Raw genomic sequence first — 13,370 nt, forward strand, 5'->3', positions numbered from 1 at the left:
TTAGACCAGATTGTAGACAGGCCCTGTTTTGTTTTGCTTGTTTCTTTTGTTTGGCACCACACCTAATGGTCCCTTTCTCCCCCACAGTTGCACAGCCTTTTGGAGCAGAGTAAAAAAATAAAACTTTTTATACACCTTTGCAGTGACTCTTGTCTATTTATTGTGGTTGTCGTGTTGCTGCCCCTTGTTTAAAGGAAGGGGTCGTAACACCCAACTTTATGGATGATTTTATGGATTTAATTTTACATATTATACTTCCATAAACACGGTAAGTATAGACCTAAGTATACAAAACATTTTGAGTGTATTAACCAAACACTTTTTTTTCTAATGATTGTTCCAATAAGTTCTTGTCATTTTACAGTCTGAAGTTATTAAATGTAATTGGGATTGCACTGTGGCTCCATATTTAATTCACTGTCCCAGTTGTCTTATGCTTCTTGCTGTAACTGTGACTGCAGCTCCATACTTGGATTTTCAGATTTTCATTACAACTTGCAGCAAACAATTTGCTCATGTTCAGGTCCATAAATATTGGGAAACTAGCTATGTTTACATGCACAAAGTTTTTTGATCGGATTGAAATGTATTTGGATTAAATAATCCAAATATACTGTTTACATGGACACAATCCGATCATGAAAAGTGTTTACATGCATCGGACTTTTATTCAGAATAAAAGTCCGGACATGCGCAGTGTTGTAAACTTTCAGCTCTACTTCTGTGTTACAAATGTAAACAACGCTCCTCTGTGCGCTCAGGACGGACCCATGTCAGCTTTTAATAACGGTTGAGACGTCATTACTCCTTGGTTGAGCTGCAGATGAAGCAATAAGTGTTTTTTATTTTTATTTTTTGCGAAGCAATGTCTGCTGTTTGCCTCCTTTTTCATCTGTTAAGAGAGCGAGGAGGAAATGTTCTGTGCGGTGCAACACAGCTGGAGCGCTGCTGTCCAACCTCCTCTAAAGAGCAGAACCGGGTGAATGAAAGTCAGCAGACATGCACACAGGTCAGTTTTCCACAATCAGAATAAGATGATCGGATTAAGTGTTTACATGCACGTCTTTCCGATTATCAATCGGCATAACCCACCCGACTCATTCGGATTAAAAATTCATTCGGATCGAGCTCAATCGGATCAGAATAATCAGAACGGGCTGTTTACATGACGCATTTTTATTCCGAACGACCTTTTAACCCGATTACTTATGTCCATGTAAACATAGCTACTGACACAATTTTCATCTTTCTGAGACTGACTGCAAAGGATTTGTCCAGAATTCTTAAAAAAAGTGAAATTTATGATTTAATGATTAATTTTGGTCCTTTAAAAGGTGGGATCCCCTGAGGATCTGAGTTTTTTTGTTGGCTTGTGTTTTAACCTTGCGATTGTTTCTTATGTAATTCTTGTGTTTATTTTACTTGCTTTTTTTTTCAGCTTCAGTTCCGTGCTCAGACACATAGTCTAAAAACATTTCAGATTCAAGCATTCAATGGATGCTCAATCACACAGCCTCAGGTTTACAAGGCTGCAGGATGGACCGCCAAGCTACAACAGCCCATGAATGCATGCTTCGGAATTCGAATACTCTAAGCAAATGAAAAGATTTATAGCATTAAAAACCAATAAAGTGCAAATTGAAGCAGTGATGATGATGAAAGTTTTGAATGTCATCGGTCAAGTGTTTTGACACAAGCTTCGGCACAGTGTTATTAGTCACTTTGCTTCAGTAAGAGTGACACAAGCGCCAAAGCCTCAATATAATTCACCCATCAGGACTATTTAGCATCTTAACAGAATGTACTGTGCCTATTCTTTCAGTCCACTGCATTTTACCTGATGAAGAGCAACATCAGTCACCCAGTAATTATTATCCTCATCTGTAGTTATGCCATGGGGCAAGTAGAACCTGCAACATGGGAAAATATATCATTATAAAAACTGTATTATCTGTGTCATGTTGAATACTTGTACACAGTAACACTGTTCTTCACAACAAAAAGGCTAAAGCACATTCTTACATGTTTCTGCCTGAAGCTTTCAGGATTCTACCTTGGGCTGGGTCCACAACCAATATAGTGGATTGTTGAATAGGACCCAACGACCTCTGCTGATATCTAGCCTGGATGTTAAAAGAACTGAAAGCACAAGCAGACACACACAAATAACTTTGTTTTCTGTAGTTTCATGGGACTTAAACCAAAATGACACATTTTTTTTAATTAGACATGAGATATAAAAGCGAAATTTTAAGAGAAGCAGCAACCTACTCCCGTTCCCAGCTGTGGTCACCTCGGTGAAAAATGACCAGGTTAGAGTCCGAGTCAACTGCAAGTCCTGACACCTGACCCAGCTGAAGAAAACTCCCTGGCCATGCTGAGACGTGGTCCAAATGATACTCTACAAACAAACAGGCATAACGGCACATGAACACACACAGATACACACATCATTAAATTGAGGATATTTCAAAAAAGTGTTCAAATGTGATTGTAGGTATTTGATAAAAATTGGTGCATTTCTTCTCCAGCTCTTAATATTTTACTCAATAAAACTTGTTTTTTACCCAATGAAGCATGAAACCTCAAGCGTACAAATAAATGATGACATAATAAATCTGCTGTACTTGTTTCTTGTACATTCGAATAACTTTACAACCTGATAATCTTTGTTATGTGATGACATATAACTTTAGAGCTGAAAAATGTGGACTGTTATCATGTACGCACACTTATACACAAGCAAAGCATTTTATGTTGGTTTAAATGGCCCAAATAAAGGGATTTTCGCAATTTGTGTATTGTTATAAATACAGCTTTTTTTTTAATTCTAGCAAGTAGCTACTCTACACAATTTGCACACTTCATTCATCTTTTTTGTTGAGCTTACCCTGATCCAGAACCTGCTCCTCTTTGTTGGAATTTAGGAGTTGTCCCTTAACTTGAAAAGAAAAGAAAAAATGGTTAGTTTTATGTTTAATAAAGAAAGATGGACTTCAGGTGGTGCTAGAGCACCTGCTGCCCAAGAACATGGTGGCATTTCTGGATTAGAAAACATATAATACATTAAATGCACCACGTTTGCCCTCCAACAGCATATTATTTGTTTTTCTTCCTAAAAAATACAGGTAAAGGTTTTATTACTACACCAAATAAAACTTTTAAAATGTTATGTACACTAGTAACAACAGTTGAACTACAAATAAAGAAATAAAGGACTAGTTTTAACTGGAGGAATACAAAATAAAACACTTAATGACTTCATACCTGTAGAGGAATGTCCTCCATGCATCATAGAGTTCATATGATCTGGACTGACAGGGATGGGAACATTTGCCTCTGCTGGAATGTGTCTAAACAGCTCTTTGGAACCAGTCTCCATGCAGTTCATGAAGGGAATGGCATGTTCACTGTCCATGTAATACATTATATAGAAGTTGCACATTTCATCGTTTGAGGTACCACTGTGGGGGAAAATAAAGAAAACAAAAAATTTTATAAATAAAAAAATGACCCAAATAAGGTTGTCATGAAAAAATGTAAAAGAGTGATGTTTTTGCTAAATTTGAAAATGAAACATCTGTGAAATTACAGATTGTTTAATTTAGTTTTAACTTGTGAATTTAATCCAAACCTCATCTGTAGACAAATTTTACACTATTAAAAAACCCCGGTTGTTCAACCATTAAAAAAATGCATAGATACATACATGTATTTTCCGTCATTTTGCAGGACATATAGAGCAATCTTTTCACGTTTTACAGATTTATTCAAAAACTCATTTTCAAAGTTATTTAACATTTCAGAGCCTGTAGCTGTAGGACATTAAAAAAACAATAAATAACATCAAATTTTCATTTCTAACCCACTCTGCTGCTAGAAATAACTTCTTCCATCCTCATTTCCTCCTGATTTTTCTGCAGGCACTGTACCCCCATTATCCCCAATGATCTGTATTTTCTCAATCAGTTATTTCTTTTTTTATTTTATACATCTTATTTGTAGGTGCCTTTCATCGCACTCAAGGACATTGTATGGTTAAAATACAATATAAATGCTGTAAAAAATGAAGGGAGTAAAAAAACTTTCTACATATCACAAATCCTACATAATATAAAGGTGATGATAGATGGAGGTTAAACTGAATACGCCTGCTTTAAAAGAAGAGCTTTAATTCATGATTTAAAAAATGGAGATGGTGGAAGAATTTTTAATGTCCAGGGGGAGAGAGTTGCAGTGGTGGGGTGCTGAGTACTGAAAGCTCTTGAGCCCATAGTGGTCAGACCAGCTGGTGGATGGGTGAGTTGGGTGGAGAGGAAGGACCTGAGAGGGTAGGAAGGTGTGTTAATGTGGGAAAGTTCTACGAGATACTGGGGGGGCAAAGTTATTGAGGGTTTTGAAGGTGAGGAGCAAGGTTTCATAGATGCAAATTTGATGTGGAGTCAGTGAAGATGCTGTAGGACAGGTGTTTTATGAGTGGTGGAAGGGGTTCTGGAAATGATACGAGCTGCTGAGTTTTAGATAAGTTGGAGTTTATGGATGGATTTTTCTGGTAAACAGAAAAGAAGGAAGATACAATAATCTAGTGATGTGGCCAGTACATATTTAGTTCTTTAAGTATTTTACGAACTTAATATTTTCATAGTTTACATTTCTGTGTTCTGGCTTCCCTTGATCATCAGTTCAGTGTTTACATGCATGCCGTTCAGATTATCAGTCGGCATAAACCACCACACTCATTCCGATTACAAATTCATTCAGATCGATCCGAATCAAAAATTCTTGAAATATATTTATAATTTTTTTTTTAAAAAGCAACTATGCATTTGTCACATTGGTTGTTAGATCGAAAAGAAAAAGTTTTGATCTAATAACCATCCCAGCGGCTTTCAAACCCAAAACACATTACGGCAAAGACTGTTTTATCCCAAAGATCCAGTTCCCCGGCATAAACAGAGTAATATTGTGTATGCTGTTAAGTGTCAGGAGGACTGTGATCAGTTATACAACAAAGCAACCACTGTTCAAAAGAATGGGCCAACACAGAAGAGCTACACCATCAGGCCAAGACAATGCAGTTTACACTCATCTACAGGCCAGGACTCTGCAGTTTACACTCATCTACAGGCCAGGACAGCAGTTTACACTCATCTACAGGCTAGGACTGCAGTTTACACTCATCTACAGGCCAGGACTCTGCAGTTTACACTCATCTACACGCCAGCGGTCAATCTTTCAGGGATGAAGGTGTTCTCATCTTTGATAGAGAGGAACGTTGGTTTGAGAGAGGAGTAAAAGAAGCCATCTTTGTGAAGAAAAACCGTTCACCATTAAACAAAGGTGGARGCCTTCGTGTCCAGTTGTCCTCCTCCAATGCTGTTATTGCAAGTATGACTCAGTCCCGTGAGCAAAAGCTGTGAATCAGGGCCCCAACGATAGTCAGGTGATGGGTCACATGACCCTCTATGAATAGTTAATCAAGGCACTAACGACCTATGTTAGGCGATGGCCCTCTTTTGCTTGTGACCAACCCGTTTGTCCACCATGTGGAGGCAGTGCTTATAAGGCTGAGTTCACCTGAAACTCATCAGACTGAAGAAGTCTCTTGGAAGAGAGATGAAACATTTCATTAAAGAAGAACCCATCCAGAAGACCTACTTTTTTTTTTTTCCTTTTTGATTTTTCTACCTGGATTACTGAGATGCATCAGGACACTCACCCAATATAGGTTTTGGAGGTTCTGCCCTCACCAGTGAACACACATCTGGCAGCCATGGTGTCGCCGTACTGCACATTCACCTCCTTGTTAGTAGGGTAGAAAGCCTAGAGACAAAACACATACACTGCTGAGCAAAAATAATACACATTTGTATACAAACTGCAAGGACATATTTTTTTCTGAAAGTAAAATACTGTTTACAAACCTATTTTTCAATTGACTTCACACAATTTTTCTTAATAAGAAGTGAAAAGTTTTTTTTGCAAAGCAGAAATATTTGTTGTCAGGAATCCTAGCTTGCTGCCCTGGTCTCATCCTGAGCCCATAGTTAGCAGTGAGTGTTTTATTGGCTATAAGTGTCTACATTTACCACAACAAACTTGAAGGTGATGATGCAATCTGTGTGAGAATTTCTCAAACAGGTAACAAAGATAACAGTTACACTGGTGGTTCAGCGCTCTGGTGGATGCTGCTTTACAGCTGTCCTGTTTTATTTTTTACTGCAGTGAGATGGCTTCACTTCAGTCTGTTGTTTTACTAATAGACCTCACTGTAATGACACATAAAAGATCATTTGTATGCCTGTTTGTTTAGACTCTTCTCTGGTTCCAAATCATATCACATGTAGTTAGTGCCGAGGTCACCGAGGTGGCAGAGTGCCAAGGGTGGATGAGATTCACCCGGAGTTCCTTAGGGCTCTGGATGTTGTGGGGTTGCATTGGTTGACGCAACTCTACAATATTGCGTGGATATCGGGGGCAGCTCCTCTGGATTGGCACACCGGGGTGGTGGTCCCCCTATTTAAAAAGGGGGACCGCAGAGTGTGTTCCAACCATAGGGGGATCACACTTCTGAGCCTCCCTGGTATGGTCTGTTCAGGGGTCCTGGAGAGGAGGGTCCGTCGGATAGTCAAATCTCAGGTTCAGGAAGAGCAATGTGGTTTTCGTCCTGGTCGTGGACCAGCGGGCCAGCTCTACACCCTCAGCAGGATCCTGCAGGGTGCATGGGAGTTCACCCAACTGGTCTACATGTGTTTTGTGGACTTGGAGAAGGCGTTCGACCGTGTCCCTCAGGGACTCCTGTGTGGGGTACTCCGGGAGTATGGGATACCAGGCCCATTGATACGGGCTGTTAGATCCCTGTATAACTGGTGCCAGAGCTTTGCATTGCCGGTAGTAAGTCGGACTCATTTCCGGTGAGAGCTGAACTCTGCCAAGGTTGCCCTTTGTCACAATTCTGTTCATAACTTTTACGGACAGAATTTCTAGGCACAGCCAAGGTGTTGAGGGGATCCTTTTTGGTGACCTTAGGATCACATCTCTGGTTTTTGCGGATGATGTGGTCCTACTGTCTTCATCAGATCGTGATCTCCAGCTCTCACTGGAGCGGTTCACAGCCGAGTGTGAAGTGGCCGGGATGAGGATCAGTGCCTCCAAATTCGAGACCATGGTCTTGAGCAGGAAACTGGTAGTGTGGCGCCTCCGTGTCAGGGAGGAGGTCCTGCCCCAAGTGGAGGAGTTTAAGTATCTCGAGGTCTTGTTCACGAATGAGGGATGAATGGAGCGGGAGATCGGCAGGCAGATTGGTACTGCATCTGCAGTGATGCGGGCGCTGTACGGTCTGTCGTGGTGAAGCGGGAGCTGAGCTAAAAGGCAAAGCTCTCGGTTTACCGGTCGGTCTACGATCCTACCCTCATCTATGGTCACAAGCTTTGGGTAGTGACCGAAAGAACAAGACTGCGGATACAAGCGGCCAAAATGAGTTTCCTTCGCAGGATGTCTGGGCTCTCCCTAAGAGATAGGGTGAGAAGCTCGGTCATCCGGGAGGGACTCAGAGTAGAGCCACTGCTCCTCCACGTCGAAAGGAGCCAGTTGAGGTGGCTCAGGCAACTGGTTAGGTGCCTCCTGGACGCCTCCCTGGTGAGGTGTTCCAGGCATGTCCCACTGAGAGGAGGCCCAGGGGAAGGCCCAGGACACGCTGGAGGGACTATGTTTCTCGGCTGGCCTGGGAGCACCTTGGGATTCCCCCAGAGGAGCTGGCCCAAGTGGCTGGGGCGAGGGAAGTCTGGGTCTCTCTGCTTAGGCTGCTGCCCCTGTGACCCAAACCCGGATAAGCGGCAGAAAATGGATGGATGGATCTTTTATTAATAAAAGGATGCGATTTTTCCTACTTTATCAATGATGTAAGCTTTGCAGCTTGGTTATCTTTTCTTAAATTTTGTATAACAATTTCATACAATTTTGCATAATTCATTAGTTAAGGGAGCAACACTTTAAAAAAACTGTCCCATTACAGACAATAAATACGTTTTTTAAAGCTAGGCTGCCTGAAATATTTACATCACAAGTTCAGTCAGCTTTAAATTACCAGCTTTTTAAGTAGTACGCCCTTTATTGTGGTCAGCCTAAGGCACAAACGTTCAATAATCATACTGACTAATCAGCATCTTGATATGTAACACCTATGAGGTGGACAGAAGAAAAAGGACACCTGCGTACAATGAAAAAAGTCTTAGATCTTTACTTCAGCTCACAAAAAATGGGAGCAAACACAAAAATGTTGTGTTTATGTTTTTGTTCAGTGTAACATTTTAGGTGAACAGATAATTCGTTTTTGATTCAATGAACTCTAGTTACTATTAAAAAATAGCACATTTTGTTCTGTAGTATTTGGAAAAGCTGCATGTTTTTGGTTTGGTAAAGCCCTTCATGACTCTGTACAAGGGTGTATACCCTTCTATGAATATTGTTATAGCCTGTGGTGGACAAGGTACTCAATTCTACTGTAGTATACTTGAGTAAAAGTATTGATACTCGTGGTCAAATCTACTCAACTACAAATAAAAGTTGCTCGGTCAAAAATCTACTCAAGTTAAAGTACTGAAGTACTTACTTTTGAAAATACTTAAGTAATAAAAAGTACATGCATTGAAAAGTACTCAAGTATTCAAAAGTACAAATTAAAATGTCTAATATCAGTACATTGCTGTATTGTTTTCAGAGTGATTTTACAGAACGACCTGATGTATTGAGACATAGAACCACTCGCATAAATTCTACACCACCTGCAAAGAGTTCAGCATAAAAAAGCATAAAAAGAGGCACTTTTTTCCAGTGTGCGCTGAGGTGTACCGGCCCACTTAAAGCACTGGTTAAAAGGGAGTTTTTCCTTTTCACTGTTGCCAGTGGGCTGCTCGGGATGGGAGACTGACAAAATTTTTATTTATTTGTTTTTTGTTCAGTGCTCTGAGACAACATTTGTTGTGACTTAAGGCTTTATCAATAAAATGAAATGAACTGAACTGAACTATGGAAAATCCCCACCCCCTCTTAAATTAAAATTGAATTAAAATTGTGAATTCTCCGAGTGTTTCTGTTTAAAATTTATTTAATCAGTCACATTTCACTGAGATCACCCATATCACCCATTCCTTTTTCATTACAGGCCTGGATTTTTTTTCTGTATTTTATTTATTTGTTTTATGTTTTTCTGAAAGGAAAAACAATGGGAAAATTACCCATGGTGAAAAAGGACCCCAGGACTTCATTGTTGTGGTGCAGCAATGCTAACCAATAATCCACACTTCTTGTTCCTCCTGGTTCTCAGGTTGAAATTTTTGAACCAATGTACGTTCACGTTTCTGTTTTTGTAAGTTGAAACATTTTATGCCTTGTTTTACAGATTCTGGTTTTTTCTTTGGGATGACTGATTCTTTGCAGTCCTTGTTAGTCCTCCTTTCTCCTCTGTAATGGATCAATCCCCTCCCTAAGACTATTTTTCAAGCTTTTCTCTTCTTCAGACTATGAACTGATCAATGTCCCCAAGAGCTACATCCATCTCTGAAAGTTTTGACAGCTGTCCCTTTGAGATTTTCTTTGGTATAAATAATATTTTGTAGTTCTTGTTCTTAAGTTAGCCTCTAGCACCTCCTCTGTTCTCTGCTTTTACTTGAAGTCGCTGTGTGTGCCAGATCACCACCAAAATTTAATTATTTGTTCTTTCATGAAAATCCATTCTTAAGTTTTGAGCAATCTTGTGCACAGATAGTCAGACAGACATTTCTGTAAAATTCACCAAAATATTAACCAATGCACTCCTTTATGTTTGGTGAGTCATCCACACATAGGTTGCATAACCCAGCTGGTGTTTTGTGTTGAATGTGTGTTGCACAAACCTCTCAGAACCCTAAGATATTTAGTAACCTCCAGCCAGATATTGCTAAAGGTGGTTCTTCAAGTTACCGAATAACTGAATCTTTTCAATAGAAACTCTGTGATGCATGATACGGACACTAATGGGGTTACACTACTTACCTGTGGTAACTGAGGAGACTGCCTTCCGATCAGGCTCCACTTCCCGTTACGAATCCTGTAACCACTGACCACTTTACCTGTGAAAAAAGAATACATCATTCTTCCACTCATTTATAGAGTGAACTCAGAAATAATATCTAGGGTGACTTACCAAGACGATGTGTGTGGGTTCTGAAGGCAAATGGGTAGATGGGATATGAAGTATAGTCACAGGCAATATCTGAATTTGTAACTGAAAGGTAAACAAGAATGTTAAGGTTGCCGTAACCTTTACAGACCCTTTCCTGCTCTTACTATTCTTTCCTATTATAGTTTGAGCTGTGGGCTTTGTGGCAATGTGTCTTCCTATTTTACTGTTTCACTTTAAGAACAAAACAATCGTAAAAAATATAAAAGGGTAGAAAATATCATGAACATTGATTGGAAAGAAGTGCTACCAAAAATGGCCACATTTCACATTGTTTTCTATTCAATACCATCAGGTTCTAGATGCTAGCTACATCTAAATATAGATTAAAAAATATATATATATAAATATAGATAAATATAATTTTTTTTTCTTTATAGTGTGTCAAACAGTGGTAAAAATCGTCCCTTCCTGTTATCAAGAAAGAACCGTAGATATGCTATCAGGACCATGCCTTTTCACTCCTCATCCTCTTCATAGCTGCCATTACTTCACTACATTTCCTCTTTTATCCTCTGTTCTCTTTCATCTCCCTTTCTCTAATCATCAGCTCTTTAAAGTCCTTTAGTATTTGTCCATTTCTATTTCTATTACTCCAACCTGCTACACATCCTTTCCAATTCAAATTCATTTGCCTAGTCAGTCAACAAGTCCTTTTTTTTCTGTACTGTCCAGCCTTGCATCCAATTCACTAAAAGCCTTTTTCTTTGCATTTGCCCCATCTCCCTGCTCCCCCTACCTTCACCACAATCATGCTTTTGACTAAATTTACTACCATCCATCCTTCTACATTTTTAGTTCTCCTGAACACCGTCGATTACCTCTGGTCCTTTCACTTACTTGTGAATTTGTAACTCTTTCCTGTTTGGGAACACTCACTAATTTTTCATCCAATTTACTACAGAACTTCTACTTCAATTCAAACTGATATACATGTGGACAACATTCAACATAGCCTCTTCCATTTCCAGCTTCAGGCTCGTGACACCTGAAAACTCTCTAACTTCATGGCACTTATGCCCTTCTTTCAACAAACAAAATATATCAGATTGATAATGATACCCAAGTGATGACATTAAAAACAGTCTGGGAAAATGGGAGAAAATACTGCTATGAAATGTTAATTTAATTTTATAGTAAATCTTTATAAAATACACATTCCTGATAGGTTCTTGGGTATATCCCCTTGCGAAGCTAAACAATATCAAAAAGAACTGTTGTTTAAACTGAATAAATGTATCTTTAAAACATTTTCGAGGGTCATACCTTTTTTTCCAGGAGGTATAATTGTGTCCACAGACATTAGCAGGTATATGCCAGCAATGAATGGCTGCCTTTAAAAAAAAACAAAGATTTAAAATAGAATGTTTGAAAAAAATCACTCTGGGAAGTTTAAATACTTTTGAATGTTTCACATTTTTCTACATTTTATCAGTAGTTTTATTGTCTCTACTTTGATAATGTTTACTTTGTTTACAATATTCAATCAAGATGCTTTTTTCTCTTCCCTATAATAACTGTAAGTTCAGCTGTTTGTTCTTTTTATGCTGTGACAATCAGAGTATTTTAATGTACAAATAGTATCAGTTCTCAGTGGGTGTAGTTAATCTCATTATTACTGTCGCTCTCTTTAATAATGATTCCTGTTGCACTGGCTACACTCAGAGGTGTAGATGTTTTCTTTTATCAATGTCCCTAGCCGATATTGATATCGGTCTGATATCAGCCAAAAAAACAAGTATCGGATTATGTGAATATAAAATCTCTGATATTAGGCTGTTATTCAGCTAAAAATATTAGTTCCATTAAGTCAAAACGTACCTTTTTGTTGTCATTTTTAAAGAAAGACCAGAGCAATCTCTATGATGGTCTGTAAAACAAGATTTTTTTTCATCAGTACGTATGTGTGGTAATAAAAAACAACAAATACAAAGTGAAGTGGAATAGACTAAATGAAGCAAATACTTAAAAAATAAAAGAAGAGTTGGTTTAAATTTTTGCAAGGCTTTCATGTCTTGGTCGGGAATAAAAATAAATAAATAAAAAGATGACAACACTTTATGTTGTAAAATTCAGTCCAATGTGGTTAAATGAGTTGTTCACAGGTGGTGTTTTAGTAGCTGTTATGTACAAATTTAAAATAAATAAATAAATAAATGAATCTCAACATCTTCAGAAAGTTTGAAGATGTATTATGTAAAATCACTTTAAAGAATTATAAAAGTCAGGTTATTAAAAAATATATTATTTTCAGGACTTCATGCTGTAGTATTTATAGCCAAATTAATTTCCTGTGAATAATATTGTGTTTCTTCATCATTTTATCTGGAAAAGAAACATTAGTTCTTATCTATAGCTTTATTTCTGAATCACATCCTGAAAAGACCTTAAAACAGTGGTGTCAAACTTGGGTCCTACATATTTTTCCTGTTTCTTTGCTTCAACATATCTGATTCAGTGATTAAATTACATCTTTAAATTTAGTAGAATCCTGGCTTTCATCCATTCATGCAAATCAGGTGAGAAACCTCTAAAACATTCAGGATATTGGCCCTGGACGACCAGAATTTGACACCTGTGCTGTGAGGATCCATGATTAGTTGTAACATTAGACTTTATTTGATAAACATATATTTTAATTGTAAAATAAAGACTGTAAAATACTGTAGGCTTTTTAGTTTTGTAAATATTAAAAAACATTTTAACACAGACGAAGCCATTTTACTTACACACAAAGCATTCTGGGTAAATTATGACATGGATAGGTCCTTGGTGCAAGGCTGCTAGCGAGCTATATCCACCCTGAAGGTTAATCTTGGACAATATCTGATGATCGACTCTTTTAAACCAGTTGCAGACTGAGTTATTTTTGTGTTCCCCTCTCTGTCATGTGGATGGAGGACCTCAGTGACGAGAGGAGAATGTGTAGCGCTGAGCTAATACATATATATGGTGATAGCGTCGAGGCTAATGCTAAAGCTAACAGGCTAATCTGAGGTTCTTCTTCCATGAAGCAAAGAGTCGACCATCAGATATTGTCCAAGATTAACCTTCAGGGTGGATATAGCTCGCTCACACCGAGGACCTATCCACGTCATCATTTACCCAGAATGCTTTGCGTGTAAATAAAATTGCCCTGTCCGTGTAATAT

The 13,370-nt window shown here is 38.5% G+C and overlaps 1 protein-coding gene across 1 annotated transcript in view; it reads right to left on the reverse strand.

Moving 5' to 3' along the window:
* Positions 1 to 13,370, reverse strand: part of pam (peptidylglycine alpha-amidating monooxygenase) — a gene marked incomplete at its 5' end in the record, with an annotated part of 46,472 nt that overhangs the window by 12,285 nt on the left and 20,817 nt on the right. Inside the window, 10 exon segments of the mRNA XM_014015109.1 lie at positions 1,838 to 1,910; positions 2,023 to 2,139; positions 2,272 to 2,401; positions 2,891 to 2,941; positions 3,268 to 3,464; positions 5,720 to 5,823; positions 10,033 to 10,109; positions 10,184 to 10,264; positions 11,486 to 11,553; positions 12,041 to 12,089. Coding sequence (XP_013870563.1) covers positions 1,838 to 1,910; positions 2,023 to 2,139; positions 2,272 to 2,401; positions 2,891 to 2,941; positions 3,268 to 3,464; positions 5,720 to 5,823; positions 10,033 to 10,109; positions 10,184 to 10,264; positions 11,486 to 11,553; positions 12,041 to 12,089 — 947 coding nt within the window.

This window comes from Austrofundulus limnaeus, unplaced genomic scaffold (genome assembly GCF_001266775.1).
Source record: "Austrofundulus limnaeus strain Quisiro unplaced genomic scaffold, Austrofundulus_limnaeus-1.0 Scaffold123, whole genome shotgun sequence".
In the NCBI taxonomy this organism is placed as follows: Eukaryota; Metazoa; Chordata; class Actinopteri; order Cyprinodontiformes; family Rivulidae; genus Austrofundulus; species Austrofundulus limnaeus.